This window comes from Branchiostoma belcheri, unplaced genomic scaffold (genome assembly GCF_001625305.1).
Source record: "Branchiostoma belcheri isolate BF01 breed outbred unplaced genomic scaffold, Haploidv18h27 scaffold14, whole genome shotgun sequence".
Taxonomy (NCBI): Eukaryota; Metazoa; Chordata; class Leptocardii; order Amphioxiformes; family Branchiostomatidae; genus Branchiostoma; species Branchiostoma belcheri.
In genome coordinates, this window is record NW_017802824.1 from 2,870,608 (window position 1) to 2,891,910 (window position 21,303).

General features: G+C 44.3%; 1 protein-coding gene and 1 pseudogene across 1 annotated transcript in view; one reads left to right on the forward strand and one right to left on the reverse strand.

Annotated features, from left to right (window-relative positions):
* The window catches only part of LOC109464688, a 10,523-nt pseudogene extending 5,165 nt beyond the window's left edge, over positions 1–5,358 (forward strand).
* Positions 5,359–6,360: 1,002 nt separating this feature from the next.
* LOC109464545 (AT-rich interactive domain-containing protein 1B-like) overlaps positions 6,361–21,303 on the reverse strand; it is a 52,869-nt gene continuing 37,926 nt past the window's right edge. Inside the window, 9 exon segments of the mRNA XM_019761548.1 lie at positions 6,361–8,029; positions 8,031–9,085; positions 9,485–10,319; positions 10,928–11,361; positions 13,426–13,651; positions 14,337–14,555; positions 18,545–18,706; positions 19,444–19,730; positions 21,019–21,297. Of these exon segments, the coding sequence (XP_019617107.1) occupies positions 7,265–8,029; positions 8,031–9,085; positions 9,485–10,319; positions 10,928–11,361; positions 13,426–13,651; positions 14,337–14,555; positions 18,545–18,706; positions 19,444–19,730; positions 21,019–21,297 (4,262 nt within the window). The 3' untranslated portion in view covers positions 6,361–7,264.

Here is a 21,303-nt window from a genome sequence, read left to right on the forward strand (position 1 = left end):
CAATCTATCATACAGATCTATAGATACGAACTGTAAGTTGGTATAATATGGTAAAAGTAATATAAGAACTACAATTGGTACATGGTAGAAGATGTGTCTTCAGAACTTATTATAGATAATTAACATGCGACTGGGAAAAACAGTGATGCTTACATCGCAAATCTAATCCCCTCAAAATTTCTTGTACAGAATTTGAAGGTTCTGTGGTCTACACATTGAGACGCCGTGGCAAAATATTCTACGCTTTTAGATATATAGTTCAAATGTTAAGTTCCAAATTGCCTCATTGATATTCAGTCTTGCCTGGGGATGTTGCAAGTGACCGGCCAGGTCATCTACAAGCACAATAGTCGGAGAGTAGTTATCCGAGTTAATTGACTTGGTATAATTTATACATGCGCACATGGTTTGTTTACTCATTGGGATCAGAACCGTCCAAACTGTCGGTTGGGACGATTTTGTCCCCAACTAGAACCACACTAGGCCTTATTTACCTTTACTAACTATCGTTACGGTGGAGAATGACGTCGGAGAAGCTCCCTTACGGTCACCTCATGCCGGAGAGAAGCACCCGCCGGGAACGCACGGGCGGCCCGCTCGGATCGCTCGTAGGTGTTCTCGGCGCCGCCGCGGTGTTTGTTTCCGCCGTGGTGCTGGCCGTGATCGTGCAGAACATCGGTCATGAGATGGGCAATCTCCGGGCCAAGGTGGAGAGGGACCACGATGAGACGGCAAAACTGCAAGAAAGGGTGGCCACCCTCACGACAAAGATCGAAAAAAGCGACGCAGAGACAATGAAGCTCCAAGCCCAGGCTCAGAGAGACCACGACGACATGGCTAAACTCCAAGCCCAGGCTCAGATAGACCACGACGAGATGTCTAAACTGCAAGAAAAGGTGGCCTCCCTCACGACAAAGGCCGAAAAAAGCGACGCAGAGATAATCAAGCTCCAAGCCCAGGCTCAGAGAGACCACGACGAGATTGGTAAATTCCAAGCCCAGGCTCAAAAGGACCACGACGACCAGGCTAAGCTGCAAGAAAAGGTAGCCACCCTCACGACAAAGGCCGAGAAAAGCGACGCAGAGATAATCAAGCTCCAAGCCCAGGCTCAGAAAGACCACGACGAGATTGGTAAACTACAAGCCCAGGCTCAGAAAGACCACGACGAGATTGGTAAACTGCAAGCCCAGGCACAGAGAGACCACGACGACGTGGCCAAACTGCAAGCTCGGGCCGATAAAGACCAAGAGGAGGTCCTCTCTCTGAGGGAGAGGATCGCCGTGCTGGAAACACAGGTCCGAGGCGCGACTTTCCCACCAAACTACGCCGAACAACAACAAATGCCTGATGTAAGTAGTCACATATACCGCACTGAGAGATACTGATGTAGGCATACATAATATACAGTTACGACACGACCTTTGTATCTTTTATACTGACAGTATTCCTATCACAGTTCTTGCCATTCCCATAAATTCTAACACCACGTTCAAAGATCCCATTTTTGCCAACGTAGCTTGCGTTTTCGCGTTTTCGTTTTGTTTTCCAATATTTTGTCCACTAAACCTCAGCTAGTACAGCGGTAAACATGACGTACTGACTTGTGGTATTCCTTCCTACTGGACCGGTTCTGTGCAGAGCCCTGAGGGAGGACAGTCTGGGCACGTCGGCGAGACTGACACCGGGGGACAGAACAACAACGCCACGGTGGGAGGACTTGTGCACAGGCGCTCCAAGAGAGATTCGCCCAACTGGGTCCGACTCCCGTCTGGGTCAGGTAGGGCACATATATTTTCAGGCGTACTCTGTTTCATCTCCAAGCAGATCTTTGCTTTTGTGGCTGAGCAAAGACAGAATCAAATTGGCCAGGCTGACCATTTCGCTACCAAATATCTGCTTGGAGATTATAGTCTGTTCTCTCTGACCGACTTAATGTGTTTGGGTTTCTACACACGAACTGGTGTGCATGAACTAGTTGATGTGTAGAGCAATGTCGCTCTTAATTCAAAAAAGTATGCACAATGTATACATTGCTCAAATTCTCGCAATAGCAATTCAAAGTACGCGACTATCCATTATTATATCCCTTAGTATGGCAATAAAATCCACATACACGTTTCAATGTACAGATTTTAAGTTTATACTTACCAAAATATAGAATATGTTGTTTAACCGTGTTTCTTCTAGATCTGCTACAAGATAAGATTGAATTAGGCCCATTCTAACGCAACTCCTTATTGACAGGTTGTTGTCAGAACCAGCCGGGACGGGACGGGCGGGACGGACGGGACGGAATGGCGGGAGCACCCGGGCTGAAGGTGCGCTGAAACGTCCCGGAATCATCACTGATTTCGCAAGCTGAAATTTGTTGCCATTGCGAGCTTAAAACTAGTTTCTTGTTTGAATCAAACTTGACTTTTGTAATGTTCTTAGATAACTGATGTGTTCTGTTTGACTATAAGAAAAAAACAAGACAAACGACTTTCTTGATATCTCTTCTTTATAGAAATACATGTAGTAGTACGTATAGTATGCATCCTTCTCTCTCGAAAGATGAAATGATATATGAGTAATTTTTAAAACATAATGAATGAATTAAATTGTTCTAAATGAAATTAATGAGTTTTTAATTTAACCCTAAACAGTACACCTGGGGTCCGCGCGGACCCCAGCACTATATATTCTGTAATATCTTTTTTGTTTCTAAAGATTTTTTTCTGAAATTTTAGGTAATTGTCACCAACAAAGTTGTCTCTCAATACAGTGCAGAAAAATCCGTTTCTACCATTTATAAAAAAATTATATCTGATTTTCTTTTGGGGTCCGCGCGGACCCCAGCCGGCTTTCAATCATAATGGGCACACTGGCGTTCTCATACATTACCTTATTTCCGTTTTTATATGTTATTATGCACTCATTGTATGTCTACCAAGTTTTCAGAGAATGGTGTTGTAATAGAACTAAATTTTAATAACTTTGGTGTAATTATGACGTCATATGACGTCAGAGCTAATAATATAGTCCGCCATATTGGATTTTGACCAATGACGTCATCAAATTAGCATATTCTATGCATATTAAATGATTTAACTTATATTTAATTATGTAAGATGTTATTCATGTTGGAAAAGAAGTGTCATTTAATATAAAACTCAGAAAAATTTTATGTTAAAATCAAAATTAAAAAAACTGCCTGCTAGAAACCCGTTGCCATGGCAACACAAAAAAACATCAACTTACCAGTATCAAACTAATATGAACTTTTTTTCAGAGACATTTTAGGAAAGGTCTCCAAATTTGATACTTCTAGCGCAAGCCGTTTAGCCGCTATCTGAGATCAAAGTTGGGCCTCAAAAGCCCCTTCAGTCTGAAATGGGTTTAAAAATCGGGTATTTCTTCTTGTCTTCTTTTCTTCACCAATAAATAGAAAAAGTTCAAAATGTATGATTTTTGTATGTAATGTTGACACAGAGGTTCCCACATCAGTTTTCAAAATAATTGAGCTGGTAGCATGTTGATAATTTCTAAAAATTAGCAAAAAACTGTTCTGGGGTCCGCGCGGACCCCAGGTGTACAGATTAATCAGTCCGGGAAGGTGTTCTGTTGAGGGTTAACTTGTGGTCACATGTTGGATCCGATTTTTACAGGGTGAGCCTGGACAGAAAGGAGACATTGGACTGAAAGGTCAAGGGGCCAAAGGTCAAAAAGGCGAACAAGGGACAAACGGATTAGGTGAGTATATTTAGCGCTTAGATCTGTTCAAGGACGTTATAGTTAAAGAATACGTACCACCGTGCTATAGATTATCGATAGATCTGGTATACTTCACTGTCAATATGATTTTCATTTGATTCTGGCAATAGAATGGTAGAAAACTTCATTATCACTTACCTAACTGTTATGCTTAACAGGAGGCGCTGTTTATGTCCGCTGGGGAAGGAAGACTTGTCCCTCTGGAGCAACAACTGTCTACTCTGGTAAGGTCTTCTTAGTCATATTTCGACATAGAATATACCAGGGAGCTCGAGACTACATGCTGTATTCCAGGGTATTAAACTGCATTTTAATTATCTTCGCCAAGAAGGTTATGCTTTCAGAGGCGTTCTTGTGTGTGTGTGTGTGTGTGTGTGTGTGTGTGTGTGTGTATGTGCGTGTGTGTGTGTGTGTGTGTGTGTGTGTGTGAACACGATAACTTAAGAAGGCTTTAATGGACTCGGACTTGATATTTGGTAGGTGGGTAGGTCTTGGTGAGACCTGAAAATGATTAGATTTTGGACCCCCTAGCGGTTTCTTATGCTACTGCAGCGGAACTTCCGGTTTTGATATTTAACTTCCACGATATTTGGATGATAGGGAGCTCTTGTGGTGGGGAAGAAGTGACGCGAGTTTGGGCCCCCTAGCCTACCGAAACGAGAGGCATTGGCAATTTCTAGTGAGGCAATAATAGGTGCAATAAAATATCGATTGTGCAGCATTTTTTTTATTTTTAAGATGTTCCATATATCCTTACGTGTATTCGTTAATTCTAAACTATTCTAATACATTGTACAATTCCGTAATGATATTTTTTTTCTTCCCTTAATGCTCTGATGATATTTGCAAACGGCTGCACATGCCAACTTAATTTAGGCTATTACTAGTACTACAAGAATTAGTCTACAAATAATAGTATGATAAATAGGTTCGAGTACAATGTTACATACCAGACATGTCAACTCCTTATTCATTAGATTGTTACCTATAAAACTATATTTAGGATTGAATGTTTCCATTACTTATCGACCGATGATACTAAGTGATGTTTTTCACTTAATCTGTGTATCTACACCAAGGTGTTGCAGGAGGTACATGGTACAACCACCCCGGCGGCGGGACCAACTACCAGTGTCTGCCGACCGACCCACAGTGGGGACGGTACCAAAATGGAGTCCAGGGGTACAAGGCTTTCATGTGGGGCGCTGAGTACGAGTTGAACACAAACATTCCGTTCGGCTCCACCTCCCTTCACGATAACGACGTCCCGTGTGCGGTCTGCTACGTCCCAACCCGCGGCAGTAAGTTAATGATCCCCGCCCGTAACACCTGTTATAGCGGCTGGACCCGCGAGTACCATGGCTACCTCATGGCTGGTCACTACAGCCACGCCGGGTCTAAAGAGTACGTCTGTGTGGATGAACAGCCTGAGGCCGTACAGGGCGGACATGCAGACCACAACGGAGCTCTGTTCTACCCCGTGGAAGCCCGCTGTGGGTCCCTGGCGTGTCCCCGCTACGTGGAAGGGAGGGAACTCACCTGTGTCGTCTGCACCAAGTAAACTCTGTATTCATCACTTGACGTCCATGATGGACGTCAAGGCCATGCATATCTATTGTTCCACAAACTATTCTCGGACACTTTAGATAGTATCCTGCCAATGTGTGATTTTCATGGTCTGTAACTCTGGTAGATGACTTTTTCCTAACTCTTATGTATTAAAGTAACGAACTCATTACTACCCTATGTACAAGCAGATCCTACGGTGGCAAAGCAGTATCCATTCGGCCAAGCAGTGATTAGTGACAAAATGCCTATGTAGTTTATTTTATTATTCATTTAGTTATGCCTATGTAGTTATAGTCCCAATGGAAGTCTCAAATTAAAAATAGATTGAAAAGGGCGATGAAGTTCGTGTGGGCAATTAAGTGTACGTCACCGGATTCATAATCCGGAGGCATGATGATGATGATGAAGTTCGTTTGTTTTGCTGTAGGTCAGCCTCTTCACATTGTACATGCTCAACAGCGTCACCTGGCGCCATATTCTTTTACTCCATGGATAGTAAATGTAGCGGTTAGCAGTGCCATCTTGCGGCAATCACTGAAACTGCAGGTCACTACTTATGTCGACTTCTAGCCGTTGCTAGTACAAATGTAATACTTAAACGACTGGTATAGAAGGGTCAATATGGATTATCCACTACTCTTAACTAAAATTTAACAGTATTTTCTCAAACAAAACCCCCACAGGATTTCATCTTATCTGAAAGTTGGTACTAGTAAGTTGTCATCAGGTATATTACTCAAAATCAGGGCTAGGGCAACTATGGGCAGTCATATCCTGTATCTCATAATGCCAAATATATACTAAAATAAAACGTGTGGCTTATCCAAATGATGGTGGTTTTCAAATATTGTTGGATTCCTTTTTGAAGCATATGTTCTTCGATAATGTGGACAAGTATGTTCTGTAGAATTCATAAACGTTGGTTTCTTACTTCAGAGAGAGTTCAGTGTTTAGCCTTCCTCATTTACTAACAGCTGTTCAAACCGGCATTGCTAAACCTATTTCTACTTTAGCAGAAGACTCGACACTGGAGTGATGTGCAGATCTTTACATAAACATTTATTTCATGGTTGAGACATCAAGTACAAAGTGCGCATGACTATACAGTGCCCGATAACGGTCATCAAGGCAGCGTCTATGTCCAGCTTCGACTTGTTTAGTGCACTTTGCAATACATCTGAGATCCACGCAAAAATTCTCCATGGCTCTGACGATTTTTCCTTGGAAAATCCATTTGAACAGAGGCTACTTTCGCCATGGGCTTAACTTATGTGGAAGTATAATGTCATGATGCTTTCTGGCACAGGTTTCAAAAACCTGCTCTTCTCAATTCTCCTGCTTTCTACTGCGTGATAGACTTAAATATTCCACATTTCATCTCAATATTTTCTGTGCACTGACACAAAGACTGCGACTACAAGCGGTGACAACTAGAAACGAGTCTGTCCCGTACATACAGTATAAATATGTGGAACAGGGTGGGAGTTTGTCTATAAAACTAAACTGTTAAATCACTGTTCATTTTTACAGCACGCATCTCTTGAGTGAGGCATATCAAAGGTGCCTGGATGGATATCGAACACTAGAAACGGTGTGGAAAGAATATTGCGGGGTACAAAATTGTTAAAATGCTGCACAAGATGTTCTGTTGTACCCAGTGCAACATCCATGGGTGGACACCTATTGCACTGAATGATGATGGCTTGACAATGGACTAGATCTCCCTCTCACCCCATGATTGCATACAACAGACATCTTTTCGTTGCACACAGAAAAGTGACAGGTTTTGGAAGAATGTCAACTAATCTTCTTAAGTACAAGACTTAGGCTTGTGTACAAAAGGTTTCAAAGGCCCAATCTACATGTCTCAACTTGATCTACAGAGCAGCCTGTTACAGTCCCACTATACACAACTGCATATTTCTCTCCCCTCGGTCCTGTGCTATGATTCTTTGGATAAGTAGAAGAGAGTCTCGGAAAGGTGTCCTAAGATTTGTTGGTCGAAGACGTGCGACATCGACAGAGTAAGCACTCTGCTCTCATGCTGTACAAACAAGGCTCTGTTCTCTGGAACTTTGGTTAAGCAGACTAGCGTCACGGCCGCTCGCCGCATCATGTCTGGACTGGTCCCAATCTCCTGGTTGTGGGACATCTGCATCATGCGAGGGTTCTGCGCGATGGCGCTCGCCGTGGCTTCCGCGTCCTCGAGGAACCCGATCAAGGCGGACACGCTGCCGGCCTGACAGGCGATGGCGCGACACGTGATGGTGTCTCCCTGCGCGAGATTCGACAACAACACGACAGAAAACTCGCGCATCACCGCTTGCTTTTTGTCACCTAACCACCGTACAAGATGGCCGTTCAGCTTCTCCAGGCGGCTGAAGGGTGGAGTAGCCTGGATCAAGTCCACATTGTTATCCAGAATACTCAGTTTTGCCAAGGCTTCCAGGGCAAGCCTCTGCGGTGACAACTGTGACTTTTCCGACACCGTGGCGAACGGATCCACGGCGCAGGCGGCGGGACACACCGTCCAGTGCAGAAGTCCGTCCAATATCGGAAGGCTGATGCTCTCGGGGTATATGGACAGATCCATGTTGCCTGCGATGTTTGCAAGGATGACTAAAACGTTCTCCCGCAACAGTTCCAAACAGTCCCACCACCACTCTTCCCGCTTGTACGGCACCGCGTCGATCTCGGACTCGTCTTTTCTCGTAGGTGCGCACCGTCTGACTCCTCTCTGGGTGATTGTGGTGCAAGAGCAAGAGCTTGCCCAAGGCAAGCAGCAGTCCCGGGTGTTTGGACATTTCTAGATCATTGCCTGGAATGAAGGACAGACTACGGAATATGTTGGATATACATATACACCTCCTGGCCAACTGGTCCTGCTGACTGGTCAGCAAGTTCAAGGGGAACTCGTCTCTGCTGCGGGGCTCGTCCTCCAGAACCTTGACTTTTTTCCTCTTCTTGGCGAGGATATTCGCCTCCTCGGAATTACCCCCGTCCTCCGAAGCCTTGGCATTGATGGTGATGCCCTCCGATTTCACTGTTAGCATGTCATCCAACATGGCCGTCACCCTTGGCTGTGTACTTGCCACTTTCTCTTGTTTGATTTTGTTGTCATTTTCGTCCTCGTTTTCTTTGGCTTCCCCGCACGCGTCGCGTGAGTCATTGTCTTCCAGTGAATCACTGTGGCGCCATCTTCTCAAGATGCTCTCCTTGCTATCGAAGAAAGCAATGATGTGTGACGTATCGTCCCCTCCCCCTATCTCCCAGTGGAGCTTCCCACTTTCGAACTCCTGCTTCAGATCCCAGTCCCTTGCCCTGGGGTTGGTGAGAACCTCTTCCACCTTCTTCACCACCTTGATGGGTTTTCTATCGAACGGACTAACTACAGGGGTTGAGGTGGCCCTTTTCAAGTTGTTGGGTCCCATTTCAAGCTCCTCGCCACCTTTCTCGTCCTCTTCTTTCTCCTTCTTCTCGAGTGCTTTCAACTTCTCCCTCTTCTTCTTCTCTTCCGGAGGTAGTGGGCAGATCTGCTTGTCGTCGCCGACCTCGTATTCCTGCAGGATTCCGAAGATGCTGATCAGACACCTCCTGAAGTGCTCCATCAGAGTTTCTATCATGCCCGGGAGGTGCTGCAGGTTGAAGTAGGTGACGGTGTTGTCGTCGAACAGGAGGATGTTCAGGGTGTCCAGCGCCCAGGTGGCCTCGGCCAGCAGTCCCGACTTCAGCGCCATCATAATGCGCCACGCCTCCACAGGACCTAAGAGAAGACAACACAGGTTTAACTTTTATAGTTAATCTGCATACCATTTGTATATCTCAAACTGACAAATATTGCAGTATCACATGCATTTAATTATAGGCAGTAACTATACAAGAGATATAATGTTAGATTTCATGTTATACACAAAGTCTTAAAAAATTCAGTGTGTGTACTTGTAAAAGCAAAGTTATAAGTACATATTACAGAGACCTTTGGGAGCATTGACAATATTTTATGCCACTGTGAAGTTAGTAATACATGTATTGAGTAAAATACATGTGTATCTGTAAGTGTATGTAACTTTTATGCCAACTATTGTTAAAATGGCACAATTCAGACATTCAGGCTGTTGCTTGTGACTGCCAAATAAACATTATTATGATATGACAAACTAACCCAAATCTCTTGAAGTCAGCCTCTTTCTCTTGATGAGGATGGGATGAGTGGCCTCTACTGAGTCAGGCGGGAACTGCATCTCTCTCCTCTGCTGCATGGGCCCCATCCCGGGGACGGGCGGCATCTTGGACGATGACAGGCGCTGTGAGAGGAAAGCCTTGTCTCGATGGGGGGACATGCGGGACTGCAGTTGCCTGGCGAGTAGAGAGGGGCTGCCCGGGCCTGTGGTGTGGGGAGGGAGGGGAGGGTGGTGGGACGCTGAGAAGGACGAGGGCATGTGGTGACTCATGGCTGACGACGACTGGGGAAACGGGTGGGTTCCGGGCTGGTGTCGGCTCATCGGGGGCCAGTGGGGCTGCGACGGATCACGCACTTGTCGCTGGTCGAAAAAATCCTCCCTCTGGTTCATGCCATGGTGGGGGCCCGGCGGTGCCTGGCCACCGGGGTAGGGGAAGCCGCTCTCACTTCTGTTGGGCCACGGGCCGTGAGAGGGTCTGTCCCCCATGCTGTGGGAGTTTGGGCCCATCATGTGCTGTGGCGTGTGCGGAGCCATCGGGCCACTCATTGGTCCTTCTCTGAACTGTTGTGGGTACCCGTGCTGGCCGGGCATTGGTCTGTCGGGTGTACCAAAGCCCGGCTGGCTAAAATGCGGCTGCCTTTGTCCACTGTAGCCCATCCCGTAAGGGTCTTCCTTGTTCATGAACTCTGGACGTTTGGGGGGCGGACGTACATGTCGTTTGCGGGCCTCTTCTGAGGGTAGCCCTGGTGGTACATCCCCTGCTGCTGCGGGTAGGGGGTCTGGCCCTGGGGAGGTCCTTGGTAAGGGGGTGTGTAGCCGTCATGAGGGGGTTGTCTCTGCATGGGCTGCTGGGAGGGCTGCTGGCTGTAGCGAGGGGGGTACAGGCCCTGCTCCTGGGAGGTCTGGCCGTGGGGTGGAATCATGTTATGGGAAGGAGGGGGTTGTTGATCGGGCATGTTGGGCGTCTGGTTCTGCTGCTCAAATCTGTGTTTAAAACAAAAGGAAATAAGAATCCATTGGTGAGAGGTTACAAAAACGTGCGGTCTTAATCACAAACGGAAGAAATTTGATTTTCGTGCCTTGTAAGTAAATTTCTGAACACAATCACAGACATTCACAGTGGAATGAAGAAATGCAAAATGACTTTGAAGTATATTAAAGGATTTTTATTACTGTATAACATTACTTGGTAACAAAGAATTGGCTCATGTTAGTACAAAATTTACACTGAATTTAGGCATATTCAGAAATGTGGCCTACAGGATGTAGCAAGGCCAGATCTAGATTTTATTTTTAGATGGTGGCACTCTGTAATAAACATAAACATAACCATGAGTTTTACCTTTCTCTGTCGAACTGTGGCCCATATCCTGGGTACTGGGGCATGTTCTGTCCCATCCTCTGCTGCCCGTAGGAGTCGTTCACCATCCCCCCCACGCCGTGCCGCGAATGGATCGTTCCCCCTGCACGGGCGGCCTCCTGTTCATGGCGTACGGGTCGTTCTGGTAGGGAGCGTTTCGGTACTGTTCGGGCATGTTCATGCCTCCGCGGTTCATGGGGTCATTCTGGTTCATGTAGGGAGGCATGTTGGGGTTCATGCTGTTCTGCTGTGGCATGGCGGGCTTCTGGTAGTCGTCAGCAAACGGGTCTCTCACGCTGATGCTGTTTTGGCTGCCAGGAGGCATCATACCGGCGTTTCCCATACTCCCAGGAGGCATCATGTTGGGCCCACTGGTGGGTGGTACCATTTGTTGATCAGGGGGGAGCATATTGCCATCATGGTGTCCCTCCATCATGGAGTTCATCATGGGGTGCTGCTGGGAGGGTGGTCTGTCCATCATTGGCATCCCAGCCATACCTACAACACAAATGGAACGCTCCAGTCAGAAATGACCACAGTCCAGGTCCCATAAGCAATTTGAAATTTTGAGTACATTGCTGATAGTTAGACATACAGGTACACAATACTTCAAACTCTATTACTATGGTATAATACATACAAATAATAAATTACAGGGATAACTTCTGGACGTTTTGAGTGACATCCACCACTCTGCTTCAGAGTCACTTTAGCAGAACTAGTCAACACTTTTACATTTGAGCAACTGGAAAAACCTGTTGAGCATGACCAAGACATGTATAGTCATAGGTATGTAAATGAGATACCAGGAAAGGTAGTTCCTATGGTTAGACAACACTGTAGGAACTGCTACAGTCCCCTAGGTGTTGGCAGGGCAGGGTCCCAAGTTTGTGAAATTTTGAGCGTTTCACTAGAGAGGGCAGTTAGAACTTAGGAATGTGAACTGCTTTTACCAACATTGGTTTATTGTTCTTTAGTTCTGTGTAACAAAAACTTGTTCAAGTTCAAGCCCTGACAGAATATCTTAATGTAGAACCACATCGCCACCACAGACAAATGTGCCTTCCACTAGTTGCAGTTAAGTGTAGTATTACAACAACAAACACTTCCATTGAAGTAGTATCAATGGTAACCCCACAGGCTAGATACAAACTAGTCTTCAGCAGTAGTCGTCAGTCATATCTTATATAAGATACACCCACTGTGCCCGGGGATAAAGCTATCTGAGCCACAGCGCGATCCTGAAATAGCTGCTGACAATGATACACATTTGCGTTCCACTCCATCACCTGGTTACATAAATGCCTCCAGGCAAAACCCGTCTCATCTGCCTGCCAACATTACCCTAAGTGGGGGAATCCCAAAAAATCCTCATTCACAAGTCCACAGCCACATGCTATTCATTCTCAGGGCCCTCCTGTCTACAAGTGGTTCTTACTTAACAGCCAGTGGTGATGAGGGCTCATTGCCGGGCACTGGAGCAGACGCGTGCCGTGATTGTATTACATAACGTCAATACAACGCCTAAGCCCCCTGATGACTGTTACGTTGGGCCGGTGCGCTGACTGCTCCCTAACCACATTTTCATGGATCACTTGGCAGCAATACAAATTAGCCAGCCATTCTTTGCAAGCGCAGGGGTCAGAGGGGGCACAGCGGGGAAGCCTCTTAATTTGCGAATCTATTGTTACAGTCTGTTGTGAAGGCATTATAGCCGGCTGTGGCGGAGATAATAGCCCCAGGTTGTACACGTGCCAACCACCTTACTCTGACAGCCTTCCAGCTAAGTACATCAGTCACAAGGATGGAAGACCTTCTGGAGAGAGAGTTGTGCCACAAAGCTGATTGATTTTCTACCCTGTCACCGAGGCAGACAGATGTTCTTGTTCAGGGGAGACAGATTAGCTTTGGATGGGTCAATTATGAGAAAGAGGTGTGGGTTGGGCTGCCAGACATGTGTGCTTGTCACTGCCTTACAGGTGTGATGTATGTCGTCTTATGCCATGAACTGCTTCGGGCCATTTCAGCATGGCGTAGTCAGTCTCTGTCAAAAAGTGAGTGATGGTGCAGCTTCTATAGAACTTTATGACAGAGAGCTTGCCAATATTAGATTAAGCCTTCTCAAAAATATGAAGTGGCAGATGAAAATGTGTTTTTTGGACAATGTCTATAGTCAGAAACTGGAAAAATCATGGCAATGTGCAAATTGCATGTAAAGTTATAAGTTTTATATACACATGTATAATATCTGCACAATATGGGATGTAGGGACAATGCTGTAGACATCAGCAAAGTCAGGGACAACAGAATAAAGTCAGATTGAACTCAACAAATGATAGCAACACCTTTACAACTACAAGACAACACCCAACCAAAGACTTGTTACAGTGGGATTGTGTAGCAAAATGGTTGGGCATTTGGCCCAATGTAGATAAGACGGCCATCCAACTTTTTATATTGTGTACTGTTCTTGACACTTCTTTTGCAAATGCTCTTGTTTTCAAGTTAGTAAATATTAACATATTGCACAAAAGGGAATAACCCGAGGAAAAAAAAGCTCACCTGGAGAAGCAGCTAGTCTTCGAGCCTCTGCAGCCATGGACGAAGACTTCTTGCTGTTGTCCGTTGCCGCCACCAGCACCTGTGGGTTAACGTCCCCTCGGTCGTGCTTACACTCAAAAGGCAGCAGGTACTTGATGTAGTTTTTCCGGAGGGAGGAGGCGGCACTGGTGGAACTGCCAATGTTGATGGCCTGGCACACGTCCCTCCATTGCTTATTCTTTGAAGCCTGCAGGTTTGATGTGGGAAAACAATTGAGTGATTCGAAACACATTATCAAATAGAACAGATATGCATCCTCACTAACGCAAGAAAGAAATGGACAAATTTTCCCATGTGATAAGCATAAATGAAAATGCATTTTCTTGCACGTTGACTTTATTTTGTAGTACTACCCTAGGATGGGCTTTTCGTAGTGTTGTGGTTGAAACAATATTGTCCTGTAGTAAAATTACAGCACATATATTTGCAGTGTTATAATTTCACAGTAAGAGCTCAACACCAAAATTAAAACCACTGCCAACATTTCAAGATACTGCCAACATTTTAAGATTCTGTATATCACTTGGTCTGTGAAAAAAAAAAAGAAACTGTATGTTCACGGTGGTGGCAGCAGCAAAAAGTAAGTTGGCAAATTATTTGTTCACCGTAATGATTAGTTCACAGTACAGAGGCATGGCTCTCCCCAAGCAATGGAGTAAGGGTGCTCCCCCTCTCCCCAAAATCCTAGAACCCCTCCCAAAATGTTCAAAGTTAGGGGTTTCTCTTAGTATTTACATGAAAATTCACTAATTTTTCATCAACCGATTATGGGGAATTTATGGGGAGACCCCTGATTCTGAAGTGACCGCAAAAATTGCAAATATAAAAGTACAAAAAATTATGATTTACAGTATACAGAAGCGTCTGCTTACCTCCACAAAGCCCCCTTTCTCTTTGATGAGGAAGTACAGGCGGTACAGGTCCACCAGCTTGTTGCTGATGGACGGGGCCTTGTTGCTGGGGAAACCACGCTCTTCCCAGAATGCCACCAGGGTGTCCAGGAACACTTTCCGCTCCATGTCCTCCCCGAAACTGTCGTACATCTTCAACATCTGCTCCGGCGGCATCGGAGACTGCGATTGGTTGTTGCGCTGAGGAAAGGCAAAGGTACATTTATCAAGTGTGCTGAAGAATGCTGGTATGAAACAATGCCTTAGTTGAAAGTTGCCTGTCACAGTTCAACAGATAAAATAACAGATGATGAAGAATTACAGTTTGTAAATTTTTAGTTTTTATTAGGTAAGTACATTTCCCACTGGGTACTTTTTAAAATTCTACATGCTTTTGTTATACTTTCTTTTCATTTCACACTACCTAGGCATACAAATTACAATTTACTTCCCAGATAACTCCATGTTAATGTGAACAGTTTAGCTCCTTCTTTTTTTTGTACTGATGAAAGAATTTGTAGTTATTATATGTATGTACCTTATAAAAGCTGGTCAGATGCCAAATGTTGGCAGTAAACTTTGACTACTACAGATCGTATTATACACATCAAAGATCAAAAGGTATTGAGTGCTCCCTCTGTATGGCGATCAAACAGACATTTAATAATGGATTAGGTTGTCCCCATGAGAGTTGGAGGTCCATACAGTACAGATCTCGATTAATTTCCCTTCCCACGCATTTTACATTCACTTTATTTTTTGTTCAAAAGTCATGTTAATTGCATTAAAATCGAGCTTGAAAACTTGTGTAACAGCAATGTAACACGTGATTGAACCTTATGCAAAAGCTGTGTAAACCGCATGTACTAATCAGTGTGTGTCTGCTGATATATTGCCACTCTTTTTCTCTATCTACTTCCTCTAATTACACTTTCCTTGAAATGATCATCTAAATGTCATTTGTCAATATCCTGTAAGGTTTTTTTTTGGCCAGACTATAGTCATCATATCTACAAATGTAGCTAAACACTGTTATGTGCCTGTGTGCTTCATTTGTATTATTATTTTTTTCCTTCATACAATTTAAAAATGTACTTTTCAGAAACTTTTGGTTGTAATTTGTTTTTATATTATTCTCATCAACCATTGCAAGATGCTTTAACATTATTTTTTGGTACCTGTCTCGAAACTCTGGTAATCCATGATTTAAACAGCGTGTTCTATCTTTAGCTCCAGCCGGTGCAATGCAAATGAGGCAGGGATTAGGTGTGTGCTCGGCTGGCTGGGCGGAAGATTAGTTTCTCCAGTGATACCATCGAACACCTTAACAGTACCCTGAGGAGGGCCTATCTATTGTACACTAATGACAGTCGTTAGCTTGTCTCTTCCTTAATTAAGTCTCCCCAGTCAAGGCATTATTCATGTAAGATACGGTAGTGAGAAACGCAAAGCAAGTTGTCCTATACGGTAATTGCATTTATCTGTGACTGGTAGAGAACAGAATTGTGCTCTCTCTGAATACATGTTGCTTTGGGGACTGGATGAGACCAATGTTAGAAACTGACACTAATTTTGGGCCAATTATACCTATAGATGTAGAGGCTCAATAACAAATAATAGTTATTATTTTTTTGAGCTTCGGCAGTCCTAACACAATTGGTAGTTTTACCATGGGCAACGTGATATTTTACAACTGAGTGCTTGTATATTACTTAGTAGGTTAGAGTTATATATAGTAAATTGTTTAAACCAATTCTATCAAATTGTTTAATCCCGGAGCAACAAACTGAAGCAAAACTGTTGTGCCTCTTGTTAACAATTCTTTAGACTGTCCAACATCTAGACTCTAGAATTTAAAATAGGATTTCCCAAAATTCACTCAAATCTAAGGCCCGATTCACACGATGAAAAATAAAAGTGTCGGGCGTCGTTCGACGCGCGCGCACGCCAATTCGCCTACGACACTTTCCCGTTTACACACAGGGACCGCAGCTCCCGCTTCGCGCCGAAGCCGTGGCAGGCTGTGGCGGTCTGCGTCGCGCTGTGTCATATGTGGTGAACTCTGACCTGCCGCTACGACTGTTCGAATCCCTGATTCTCCGATACGAGTACTTGAGGTCTCTTATCTTCTTCTGGACTTGTTTGGAGGTCCTATTGTATCCCTCCTGCTTCATGCCCTCGGCAATGTCTCCGAAGGCCTCCTTCTTTCTGAAAGTTTCCATTTTGCTCTGAATTCTGTCACAGTTCCACAGCCCAATCAAACAGCGCGTTTCAGCGCTGGTCCAGTTAGATCTGTTGACGAACGACGCCCGACACATAAAAACGACGCACGTGTGAATCGGGCCTAATTCAAGCTGTGCACTGTTTTTCTGACAATACTTTGTGGTATCACTTCAGCCTGCCAAGGGCAGTCTTAACATTTTACAACTTCCTACCATAAAAAAACAATTGTAATCCAGCCCCAAACCACAAGTTGCTTCAAACAGTAACCAATATCCCAATAAAAAAAATAAAAGCCTTTTAAAATCATAACGCAACAACTACCAGATATCTACATGTGAAAGACCACGTTAAAATGCACATCAGTGGGAAACTGGCCCCTGTGCTATCAGAAGAATGCATGATGCATGATAGCAAATGGTGAAGCGTGTGAGACCCTGAGGGCAATGCCCCTCTCACATATAACATGATAATAACCCCGACATGACATCCCAGGGGCAGTGCCGGTACACGGGGGTCATGACACTTATCAACATTGTTATTAGTGCCCCATCAGTCAATTCTGGATGTCTGCTTGGCACTGGAGGAGTTTGATAGCTACTACAGTATTGGCTTTGAGTGTCAGAATTACCTCAAGCTTCTGGGATATCTTTGCTAGTTTGTATTATCCAACCCTGCCCTTCTCATGTGAAGTAAGATGTAAGCTCTAAAGTAACTGGCAATACTGTGTCTAAAAACTTCAATGTCAAACTTTTCTCCAAATTCTTTCCTAGACATTTGAGGTTGCAAGAAAGAAATGTGTCACTAAAATTTTCAGTAATATCTACATAAAAAATCTCAGTAACGTCTACATCATCCTACACAAACGAAACATATAGCATATTTTACAAAGAACACGCTGGGAAAATCTTCCTGTTTTGCTGTATTGTAATCTTCTAGAAAAATTTGAGACTGAGACCCGATTTACACGTGGGCACAAACCATAAGTATGCAAACTGTGTACACATGCAAATGTATGTCAAATTTTTCCTGTGCGTAAATCAGCCCTTGTTCTATACGCATGTATGTTCAGATCATGCGCCAGGCCTCGAGGTAATGTATGATCTGAACTACATCAAAGAAGGCCAATTTTAGCCTGAGTACCATCCTGGTTAGTTTCGTCAGTAGTGACTGTGGGAGTGGACGTAAACTAACCAGGATGGTACCCAGGCTAGGCCAATTTATACACAACAAAAATTCAATGTACACAGTTTTTGGACGTTCGCATGTGTACGCTTTTGCACTACAGGTTTTTGCCTGCATGTGAAAATAGGGTCTTTATCCTGCTCCAGTTCCAATGACCAGTCCTGACATCTTGATTCATTGTCAGATCTAAAGATAAACTAATGAGCTCATAAATATGTATCTGAAGGACATCTGTCTTTGCCTGACATCCCGTCAACAGTACAAAGGGAATTGATTAAACAAGACACTGGTATTTTGGCCATGGAACGGCCTGGACTTTTGAGTATTGGACTATTTTGGGTTTTGACACATTGGACTTTGTTTTTATGTATACTGTATGTTGCCCTCTTTTGTTTGAATGAATGTAACAATGCTGTATGAGCCTACAGCTTTTTCAATCCCTATTTTTATCATATTTTAAAATTCCCTAACTTCTGTTACAATACAATTTCTGTATTTCATGATAATAATATCTGGGTACGATTTGACTGCTTGTTGTTTCTCGCTTGTACTGTACTCCTCTGTTTCCTTTCCTTTTCTTTTTATTTATTTATGAAGGTTTACCACATTTTGTGGAAGGATTGACATGACAGGTGACTATCACCTCTTGAAGATGTCAAACCTGTGACCAGACTGTAAGGTTCGAAGCACTCACACCAGGAAGGTCCCCAATTCTTTTCCACAAACTTATCAATCAATCAATTAAAAAAGCACAACCAGCCAGATTGTGCTGCAACTTTTCTTACCGGGCTTGAGGGGGTCTTTGGCCAGCCTGGGCTGCTGAAGTTACTGTTGTTCTCCATGTCGTCAGGGAAGGAGGACATGCTGGCCCCGCCCGGCGACGCAGGGACAGGAGAGGCCACTGGGATATTGGTGGATGAAGGCGTGGGAGGCTGGGAGGAGTTATCCTGATGGACAAAGAAGATGTAAAACAATTCATTAGTACACAGACCGGATAGAATGTGATCTTGATCCAGTTTTAGCTCACTGAAGAGCTTAACTCCCACTGGTCGTGACAGAGAAGACAGAAGAACTGGGACTCTTTCCAGTAACTTGCATGTTGGGCGAGTAACAACAGATGAGTTTTGAACTCCCAGCCTCTTGGTCCACAGGTTGTAGCTCAGGCATTCTTTCAACATGGTTAAAATCAAAGCCTTGTACAGAATGCTTCACTAGCAAATGATACGTACTACACTTTTCTTTCCTTGCAATGAGTGCCCTTGACATGGAGAGCTAGAATCCTAATTACACAGAACACAAAGTCAGAAATATAACAAAGAGAAGCAAATCTTTAGTGTTGATGCAGGCTAAAAATTGTCATTCTAATCATATGTCTGAGATTTGCTAGAGCCGAGCCAAAAAGCTTGCTAGGACGGCTGAAAACACCTCAATCTAATCTGCGCATACAAACCAATTCTGAGTCTATGGTGAAGAAACCCAGAACAACACAGTTTCCATGCACACAATCATATAGACAAAACATGTAGGCAGCAGACAATCATTTTCTTGTTGAACTTTGACAACTTGCTACATGTGTTACAGCACACTACAGGCTGTCCTCCATCTTTCACGTAATAATAGCCAGGATGAAATAATATCACCGTGGCAAGTTACACCGAGTAGTAGTATGCGAGGCTTCTCTCACCCTTTTGACAGGAGGCGGCGGTGGGTGTGGCGGCTGCTGGTCCGGTGGAGCAGGAGCCTGCTGTTGTTGTTGTTGCGGCGGCTGTTGTTGTTGTTTTTCTCCTGGTTGTTGTTGTTTATCCTGTTGTTGTTGTTCCTCCTGTTGTTTTAATTGCCCCTCATCCTTTGGTGTCGGTTCGCTCGGCGTGGCTGGTTTGGCCGTCGTGTCGTTACTGGCGCTGGTTGTGACGACTGACGCGGATGTTACCGGAGTTGTGATGCTCTGTGTCACCGCTGTGGTCGCAGGACCTGAACACAAGATGTATAAAAATCAACATTTTGCTAAACACAATAGAGACTATAACAATCAAATGATCTGGGTGTTGGATTTGCCTTTAGGCCACACTCAATATCATCAATTGGTTCTCGGATTCAACAATTTTAGTATTTTCTGATTTTAGAAAATTAGGTCCTGAATAACTGTTCATGTAATCAAATTCATTGGGTGAAGGGACATACTGTTTCTCTACATCCCTACCACCACTTCCCACCCATTGAATTATCAACTGGTGAAAATGCCATTAGATTGGTTTGTGGCAAAGTGCCACACAATAATATCAGCCTTCATATTAAAACCTTCCATTTACATTTGACACAATTAAATCATTTTCTTTGTCATCAGAATTTAATACGTTAATTGGTCCCGAAGCTGCTAAAAGCAGATCACTGATTCTCTATTCCCTTATTTCAAGAAGTTTGGGAAGTAGCTAGGGATGACACAAGATGGAAGTCTTTGTCTGCACCTAAAGTCACAATTTCTTATCACCTTTTTCAAACCATACCACAAAGATTCCTTCATTCTCTAATACAAAGACAGAGCACTATGCTGCTGATACTTTAGGAAATAACACTTCATAAATGTCACATGTATTTCTATCACTGAATATTAAATGAAATGATTGCAGCCCCCAATTAAAACTAACAACTTTGTCCAATTTACGCTGCAAATTAACACCGTATTCATTATCACTGTCAGGAAAAGGTGTGAAAATGCTTGGGTGAATAAACAAGTCCTGCTGGGAAGAGTTAGTAGTAGTAGAAATCATCTCACTGGATGAAATTCTGTCCCAGGCTGGATCTAAATTGGCATTGTGTAACATTTCTGCACCAAAAATTGAAATATTTTATATGAAAAAAAACTTTCATGTGATTGTAATTTACTTCCACTTTTCATCATATTCGAACAATTATTACATTTCTGATATTTATGGCTGGTGTTAGAGGTACACAGCAAATATTCTGCTTTTTTCTCCCTTTTGTATACTAACAGGTATTGAACAGCTTGGCTAAGAGAAAATGAAGGAATCTTGTTGATATTAACTTCTATCGGAGCGGCATGCATCAGGCACAATGCAGGAGTGTGTGTGTGAACCACAGAGAGAGTACAAGTGGGCAGTGCATTGTGGGGGGGAAGAAATGAACCCAGGGGGGACTGTTCCCAGCATGCAACGTGCAGAGGGCGTGGCGAGAACGTGCAGAGCAGAGGCGGCAGCGGGCAGTACCGTATACAGGTACAGGAAATGGACGTTCGAGATACCTGCACTAGTGTTTGCCACGGTGCTAACCGGAGGCGGCCCCAGCGGCTGGCTGTAGGGTTGGCTCGCGGTCGCCATGCTCGAACTCGAACTGTAATTCGGATTTTGGTTGTAGCCGGGGCCCTGGGGCGGCATCATGCCCTGCCCATGCCCCATAGGGGGTGTATCGGACATGTTTGACATTGGCGGCACGTTGCTATACCCCCCATGCTGTTGTCCCTGGGTGTAGGGGTATTGAGGGGGGTACCCACTTCTGAGCTGCTGGGGTTGAGGCGGCGGCATGTAGC